The sequence below is a fragment of the Ylistrum balloti genome, unplaced genomic scaffold (assembly GCF_031769215.1).
Source record: "Ylistrum balloti isolate Yb309-2 unplaced genomic scaffold, AGI_CSIRO_Ybal_v1 Utg370946, whole genome shotgun sequence".
NCBI lineage: Eukaryota > Metazoa > Mollusca > Bivalvia > Pectinida > Pectinidae > Ylistrum > Ylistrum balloti.
The window spans coordinates 889,935-899,597 of NW_026782533.1; the positions used below are offsets into that span (position 1 = coordinate 889,935).

Sequence of the window (9,663 nt, forward strand, 5' to 3'; positions counted from 1 at the left end):
CAAGTCGGGAATGGGTAATACTTATATGTTCATATGCTGAATGGACTGAGATCCTACAATAGCATAATGTAACTAATATAAGTACATTCACTTTGAATATCATATTCACATGTCTTATATTTCTAGTTCTTCATTTAACCTTATTTAAACACGCTTGATATACTGAATTAAATTGACGTGAATATATTGAATAGGGCTTAGGAATGTTCTTAATTGCATCACGAGTTCACTGATACTATGTTTGATTTGTTCGATGGCTGATATGCCTGGGTTTAGAGACACGTGATTGGAAATTCCTGATACTCATTCTGCAACACTTCAGTAACTGTTGTCTTAAGGTAAGTCATAAATTTTCTACAACAATTCGGGAATGGGTAATACTTATATATTAATATGCTGAATGGACTGAGATCCTACAATGATAACATAATGTTACTAATATAAGTACATTCACTTTGAATATCATACTCAAATGTCTTATATTTCTAGAACAGTATATATAGTAGATTAGACACAGATTAGTAACCGAACAGTACGATTCGTCCTTGAAGGTCGGTTGACCATGACATGTGACTGTTGTGTTCCCTTGTTGCTTATTTATAATTATGAAAATTTACCAATTTTTGGGGTTATTTTTCAGAATATAGAGCTGCATATACGACAACAATTTATCTGGTGTCAAAGCCATCACTAAGGAGAATTAACCTTGTTTACATCTATAAGGAAAGCCAAGAGAGCAACATATTTTTATAAACATTCGATTCAATGATGTCAGTTGATATTCAGTCTCCTATATAGCTTCAAACAATTAAGCATCACTGACGAGACGTAGAATAACAAAACAATCGTATGGGCCATATGTGAGAGGTGAATTGTTTGTGAACCGCGTGTTGGTCATGTGTGAGGGGCGAAATGTTAGTGAACCGTGTGTGGGCGATATGTTAGAGGCGAAATGCTATTGAACCGTGTGTGGGCGCTATGGTTAAGGGGAAAAGTTTCTGCACGCTGTATAGATAACTTTTTTTAGATAAATTCTGATTTCGTATTTCGGTAAGTAAAAATATTATGTATGCTGTCCCAGCAATGAAGGACACCCGATCGATCTTTTGTCAAAGTTACCACATATTCATACATAGACAAGCAACACGTAGCGGAATTATTGAGATGCTATAAAAGTTCGCAAAAAGTATTAAAAAATAATATATATCAATTGCATTTAAAGTTCATAATTTAAAAATCAAAAGCAAAAGCGGACTTGAAAAAAGTTATTTACGACACAACAGGCCATTGAACAGAGCAACACTTTTACAACGCACCTCTAAAAGAAATTATCTAAAGTAAACAACGAGTCCTGTTAATCCTGTAAATCAAAGGCAATCAAAAGCTTTCGTCAACATTTCGTTGCAAAATAAATATATCATGTTAACAGGGGTTAACAAGACGACATTCAAACAAAGCTTTGGATATCATGGTATGTTAAAAGAAATTTGATGTCTTTCAGATACAACGGGACCTAGCAACGAGATTTACATAAACCCTAACAGACAGTAAGAAATATGGATATGTTTTCGAAAGGGGAGATGAATAATGCATTGCTTGGAATGTACGTTGGAACCCGGGGTCCAAAAACACTACGAAAATGTATTACAGATAAATTGTTTACATATCAAATGTGGAAAAATGAGGAAACCATACGTAAGAATTTGGATCCTGAAATGGTTCTCCTGGTCTTTCCGGAAAGTATTCCCGTCTCTTCTTTGGATGAACTCGATGATCTCATAGTTCCAGATATTAGTTCGTTAGCATTTTCTTTGCCTAAAAGCGAGCAGGATATTTCAAAATTACGGAATCAAATTCAAGGGATATTGGAGGGTTCAATCTTTCGCAAGTATCTGCAATCTAGAGAACAACAATTTCGAAGAAAGAATAACAAAATGAAATTGCTAAGCAGAATACAATTTGCTAAACTATATCCAACAAATGGTGAATCAAACATACATGAGCTGGATATCAGTCTGCTCTGCTTCGTTTTGTTCGAGGGAATGGGGTTTAGGCCCATATCAGACTTTGACAAGCTCCCATCCCTAACTGTCGTAACTGAAGCTGATGACATGTTACGGATTAAAATATGCAGGAATGTTCTTGTTCATCAGGCAAATGCTGAAATGAATGATGAAGATTTTGATAAATATTGGGAATGTTTAACTGGCGCGTTCGAGCGATTACTTAAGAACACGTCCATTCGACGAGAAAGCGAAAGACTTAAGTCGTTGCGCCTTCCAGATGAAAAAATAGAACAGTTTAAAACCACGATAGAAGAATGGCGAAGGGATGAACAGGACGAGAGGAAGGAACATCTAGAACAAATGAAAGACATCGTGACACGCACAAGTGTACATACCAACAGTGTCATCCAAGCCACAGGAACGCAAATCATAGACAATCAGATCAAACAGCACGAGAAATTGGTGAAATTACTCAAGAAAAGCAGGTCAAAACAACGTAAAGGTAGGGAATAATCCCGTCATGGCTGTATGCATCTAATATCATATGTTCGATAGCTACAACTGACATGATAAAAGCATGTAACGAGGACAATCTGGGATGCTCTTCTGCCACGTAATGCTGAAGACACTTGAAGGTCAGCTGCATATACAAATGTAGGTTATTATTTTTAACATAAAAAGGACGAGCTCATAGAACATTTTGGGGTCGACGTGAGAATTTTATTGCCTACCCTTTGTTAGGACTGTTTGGCCGGATTGAATTGTTTGTATATTTATAAAGAATACAACTGATACATTGTGTATCCTGTAAAATACAATTTCTCATGAAATGGTCGTAAAATGGCCCGAATTGGCACCCCATCGTTGACAATACTAACTTTATTATGGTCCATTTTTAATTAATGTTTTTTTTTGAAAAGTGCTATTACTTATCAATTTTGCAGTTCAAAACAAAGACCTTAAGAAGTCGTTTCCCTTACGGGTTCATGGTTATGACAAATTCAAACAGTTGTGCCATATAATGCAAGAAGCTGGTATAAAATACAGTGTTCCTACGGCCTCCAGTACTGACACAGCACTAACCAGCGACAGCTCATCTAGTCTCAAGGATCGTGGAGTTCTTCATTTCGAAGTAGACAGTGAAGATGCTGTTGACAACCTCTCTCTTAACTTTCGTCGGTCTAGGAGTTTACCGCGATATAGACCGAAAAAGCCTAATGATAATGTTTGGACAGTCACTGATACAACACACAACAATCTAAATAGCTCTCTAGATAGTGTAACAAATGTCGACAAGGTAAATATCAAAAACAACCCATAATTCCATATTTCGTTTTTTGTTGTAGGTGTGGCTATTTGAATATGAATACTGTATATACTATGTTATATAACTTGATATCTTTGTCAAACAAATGGCCAAAACCAAATTTAGAAAGATATCCTAAATACTATTGAGCATCGCAGATCGTGAATCTTTAATCAGTTTGTGAACAGTATACTATAAAACCATATTGAGTGACACCGTCATGTGTTAACGTTTTGTATTCGGTGAGATCGTAAAACAAATTTTAAGAATAGTCAGACACATTATTCCATTCCAGTTGTATATTTTTATGTTTATTAATTGTCTTGTAACCCAGGAATCAAGCAGCAGACAGGCTAGGCAGTGTAAACGACGTTCGAGTGAGCATGCTAGGAGTTCTCAGGAAAACAGATCGCCCAGGCCAGGAAACTCCATACGTATGGGTGTGAGGGTAATAATTATCTAAACACAGATAATAATAATAACAATGACGATTTTCCGATTAAATATACTGTTCAAATGCACCATGCAAACCTTCATAGAGACGAATACGTCATAAATACATAATGATTTTGTTAGTTCTATTCTGGGAAAAATATTAATTGTTGTCTTTTCTGTGTTGTTTGTGTTGATAATCAGTGATGTCACTTCATTGTTTAATTGTTCTGGCTAGCAATATCAAAAGTGATAAAATTGCATAACCTGAAACGAACAATGTTTTTTGTAGTCCAGTTCTGGGGAAAACATTAATAGTTGTCTTGTCTGTGTTGTTCGTGTTGATAATCAGTGATGTCACTTAATTGTTTAGTTGTTCTGGCTAGCAATATCAAAAGTGATAAAATTGCATAACCTGAAACGAACAATGGTTTTGTTAGTTCTATTTTGGGATAAACATAGATTGTCGTCTTATCTGTGTTGTTTGTTTTGATCAAATGTGATAAAATTACATGACCTGAAACGAACATTAAAACAAGGTAAATTTCAATAAGCAAATTGCTGCATTGTGTTGTTTGTACTGTAATCTTATCAACATGTATTCTAGTCACATCATCCAAGCTATACTTTTAAATGGAACAATGTCTATCTACCACAGGGGTGATTGTATGGTAACCGCTTTTGATTGTAGTCTTTCAAGGAGAGAAAGTTAACGGTATGTGATCCAACAATTAGTGTAGAAGATGCAGATGTTGAACATGACAGTGCTGGTGAAGATTCGACTATAGGCCTCTATCCAACCACTGGGGCGCACGGACATATTTCAAGACAATCTGACCAATGCAGGGTAAATGTTTGCTCCTTGTTTACGATATCATATCTGAGCATTTGTATGAATAAATATATGTCTGACACATTTTCACAATTTATATTCCAAAAATCATAATTGAAATGCCATGCATATTTTACAGAACTTCTCTTAGTTTTCGTTTGTTTGTTTATCATAATGGACCTGTTACAAATGCATTGTTTACTACCACGACGTTATATTGATGATTCATTATTACTTTCTTCGTTTTACTTTACGTTTATAGGAAGGTGCTGAAGATATCGGTGATCCTACTGGATATTTCTTGTCTCTACAGAGACGAGATGAGTATATACACTCCAACACAGATACACACCATCCAGCACAAAAGGTTCTGGGGAACGTAGGTTATCTTTATTTTGGTCCACATATCTTTAACAGAAAATTACCTGCGAGTGTAAATTAATATGTTTCGCTCTTTTTGATATTAACATTGTATTCCAATGGTATGGCTGTCATTTGTTTTACTTTAACACTTTTGCAATGGTTTGTTCGAACTGCACCATACGTGTTATTGCAGTAACATATTTCAGTGATTATCTGGAATAATCTCGAACACCAAATAAACTATTTCTACATTCTGATTCTAAACAGGTGGTCCATGTTGTTCAAACACGTACAAAATGCTCGCCAACAAACATATCTATGTCAAATCTGGAGAATGACGGTGATAGCACATCGCTCAGCGCGACGTCTGGGGAATACGTTTTGGGAGAAGAAAATGAGGAGCTGACTAATCATGTTTCAGTGGCCAAAGATAAGGTCTGTGAATGTCGATTTCATGTTTTATTTTTAATCATGAATGATGCAAGGGAGACAATCGATGAATGGGTCTTTACTAGGTTATCGTTTTTGATATATATGACAATAAAGTAAAAGATTTAGTTTTTGATGGACTTGTTTAGTATTTTCCATTACATTCTCCATTATATTAATTCATTAAAATTTTGCATGATTGATTAAGCCTTTCTGTGCGTTCTTGATAAAACCACCCGTCATATCGGGACACATTTCGCTATATATTGTCAGACAATTATTACAGTAAATAACATTTTCGGTTTGTGTTTGCCTTGGCATTACATTCGTTATCATTTGGATAATACTTATTTCTATATCTTAAACAATATGAATATAGTTCACGAAAACAATCAATCTTTCAAAATTTAAATTTTAAGTCCTGTAGCTGACTAAATCTTATCATTCCTACTGACAATTCACACGTAAAAGATGTTAAAACAAGAAAGAATGTACTTGGAATAGCTTTTCATATTTCTTAACAGTAACAAAATAATATGGCAATTTACAAGTATAATATAGTATAGATTCGATTATGTTGATGATACCTCTTAATTTCTTTAAGTGTACTTTCTTTAAATATCCTTTCTTTGATACTTTTATTGTAAGATTCAATTGATCTCACTCTAATTTAACAGTCAAGGTTGTCCTCTATCAAAAGTGGCATGTATAGCGAGGATTCTACTGGTTACAACACCGACCTATTAACACTTAATTGCTCAGTAGACGGAAATACGTCATCGGACACATTACTCTTCATTCCGGTTAGACTGCCCAAAGCTCGCAGGTCGCCTGGTCTAAACGAGGGATGGCCGCCATGGATGGCAGAAAATGGAGAGCAAATATATCGCAGCTCAATTACCGTACGTATACCACTCTTTGACAGATAATTCTTCAGGAATAGACAAACAAACGAAAAGAAACCTTTGCGTTATGTTTTTCTAATAACATAATTAATCTAAAAACATTAAAGTTATATTGCAAACTTATTTGACATGGACACATAAAATAAGAAAATACCAACACGTCAACATAATCATAATTCAAACTAAAATTCAAGGAAACTAGGGTAAAATATGAACAAATAAAATGTTTACACGTGACTCGTGAGCAAAAAAAATATATGTATAATAAGACAAGGTGTTCAGGTCTTCTGGTTCATCGACGACACCTGCCAATCTTGGTATATCCAGGTAGATAATGTCAAGTTCTCAAGCAAGGACAAGCTATATGACAATTGAACCATCATGCAGATTAAGGAGCGCCAAACATATCGCTCAAAGGAATAACCTATTTATCTATGAAATCAATATGGCGATCGTAAAACTACCCCAACATGTCCATCAATCTGCATCTTTTGAAAAAATGCATTACGAGTTTGTCCGTCAGTGGACGACTTCTGCAACGAAAATCGTGAATATGGTAACAGGCATAGCAGGGAAACTGAAATCATCATGCTTATCATACCGCTTCTTGGAAAGATGTCCTTGATGGTTGCGCTTAAGGAATCGAGATAAGTTGTTCATTTAGAAGGGCATACATGCAATGATTAAGACCACAATAAAAATACATCCTGGGTTATTCGTGTTTTTCTTTTTTTTTTTTTTTATAAATGTCAGGTTACACAATGTCGTTGATTTTCGTCTCTATATTTGTTAAAGCCCCGATCCATTCCAAATACCACAGACGACGGATACGCCTCCAATAGTTACTTTAGTTCTTTGGACAGGAAATTAATTGCACCGCAAGATCAATACGGAACTGGTTTTCAGGAAAATGTCAATGATAATGCCGAAATGTCCTTCAAAGAAAGAGAGGTAAGTTTATCAAGTCTAATATGAAATATATGTACCTAGGGAAGATCATTTTGGTATTGAGAACATAAATACAGGATGTTGAATCACAACGATTCGAGTTGTAATGGAATGAAATGCAACGCGATTTCAAATACACGAAAATGCATTTATTCCGTGAATGTAATTAATTCGTTAAACAACACTGTCATATCCAGTTCTTAATAAAATAGTGATTTATAATGTCTCTAGTATGTAACTAAATAATGCGAAAATTGGTAAAGAATGACGAGTTATATAAAAAATCATAACACTTTCTGAAACAGAAAGATGATACAAACAGCCATGACATGGGGTCAGTCACGAGCTCACAAGCCCCTGAAGCTGAAACATTGCTGAAGTTGCCAAGCAGAAAGACACGAAAAGGTTTTTCTATCCGAAATTGCTTCAGGCGTTGTATATTATGTGGGGTGAGTATGATTGCAGAGAATGCATTGAATACGTTGGATATTGGTCATAAGTTTTATAACGCTAACATGACTTTCGTTATATAAATGAAAATAATAATTTTGTACCATCGTAACCATGCCAACCGAAAAATGTATCTAATCAACCACTTTGGTTCATATAAGGTTTAATTATAAGAACAGTGTTTTCGTTAAATCAATATTTATGATGAAATTCAATATTAAGATGTTCATTTAAAATGCATCCATTTTGTAACTTCATTTCATAAATCTAAACAGATATTCTTTAGTTAAGCACTTTTGGACATGTCATAATGACGATAACGTATTAGAAAGGGGAGAAAATCGTTATAAATCCCCATCAAATAATACACACAAGTTTTACCTAAATGTTAATTGTGGTCGGCTTATACTTAAAAAGTTTCTTAATTACTATGAAATCCTAGGGCAAAGGACCTGAAGGGGACCAGGAAAGTCAAGTTGTAAAGAAAGATCATTACCGAAAGAGAAGAGAGTCTGAACGTTGTCTTTTGAGGTAATGAAATAATGTGCTAATATCATTAAAATTATCTATTGACAGCGGTATCTTGAAGAAACCATATATGATGTGAATGTTTTCGTTCTCCTACGTACTAGGCGAACCAGAGGATCTCTACTGCTACTTTCTCTTATGTTAATGCTGTTAGAACATGTTAATAATAATAGTGGAGCATTCATCGGTTAATTTCATCGCACGTTATGCATTTCTGTCAAACGCAAATATTTCATATTTCTACACATAATTATACATTTGGAAACTGCAACTTCAAACTGCAATTCTTAAATGATAAAGGAAATACATAATTATGAAAAACCGGGAACAAAACCAAATCAACATTTTAGTATCTTTAAAAAACTTTATCTTATCACCTTAAGATTTTCCTGGCTACAAGTAGGTTAAAAAGATTGTAGTCATACAAGTAAGTCAGTTTAGGTTGTATATTCATGCCTTTTAAACACTTTCATTAGAACTTCAATATGATTGGTAATCTTTATACATATATTATTTGTTTATTATATACATGTATATATATACACTTGGTCACGGAAGAAAGAAGTTGCAAATGTGAATTATCTCTTCGACCAAAATTTGGGAAACACTTATGATAACTATTATCAATATCTCCACATTGTCTACGTATACCCAAACCGGCTTATCACAGCTGGTATAAATAGGTCATTACTTCATGAAGTGGATATATTAAATAATATAGAATAAAAAGTAACAACTGATTGTAACCACTTCGTGCTTATATTACTATTTTAAAAACAACCCTGTATGATTACAATTTTTTTTTCTTGTCAGTTCCCGTGTTTCAAACGACTTTACTGCGACATCAAGACGGATCAATTCGGTTCAATTATCGGAAGCGCAGATTTCGACAGAGGTTTAAGAATCAACCTAAGTGATTCTTCTATAGAAGATGAACTGGAGGAAATATTTGTATGACAATAGATATACTAAGGTTCAGGAAACCCTGATATCCTAGTGCAATTTTAAATGTATGCAGTATTTATTTTTGGATACAATAAATGGTTTATCCATGTATCATTGATATGTGGTTGTTTTTCTTCTTTCATGCTAAATCAGCGTAAATATTTTGATAAAATCAACAACAACATCTAAAAGACTAAATCATACTTAAATTTTAAAAACGATGAAACGAACGAAACATTAAAAAGGATATCAAATCAAAGGTAGCGTAAGACCACGTATTCTAGAAATGTAACCGGTTATTGCTTCATCGCGGAATTTAGCCTTTCAACGTAGGTCAACCCATGTAAAAGTCACATTCTCAAATGATACCAAAGTAGACAAAAATAAAGGAAATCACAATGTATGCTATGGATCGTCGAACCTGCTGAAGTTCCTATCGCGTAAAAAATAGATTGTCACTATTGTAAAATGTTATCTTTTAAATGCGAATACTGAAAAAATGAATAAATTAAACTAAGT

The 9,663-nt window shown here is 34.3% G+C and overlaps 1 protein-coding gene across 1 annotated transcript; it reads left to right on the plus strand.

Annotated features, from left to right (window-relative positions):
• The first annotated feature begins 1,556 nt into the window (after window positions 1–1,556).
• LOC132559621 (uncharacterized) lies at window positions 1,557–9,100 on the plus strand. Its single transcript, XM_060224253.1, has 11 exons — window positions 1,557–2,508; window positions 2,951–3,303; window positions 3,647–3,760; window positions 4,436–4,591; window positions 4,839–4,955; window positions 5,207–5,374; window positions 6,046–6,270; window positions 7,069–7,224; window positions 7,527–7,670; window positions 8,114–8,202; window positions 9,013–9,100. Exons 1-11 carry the CDS (start codon window positions 1,557–1,559, stop codon window positions 9,098–9,100), a joined length of 2,562 nt encoding a protein of 853 aa, XP_060080236.1.
• Window positions 9,101–9,663: the final 563 nt, after the last annotated feature.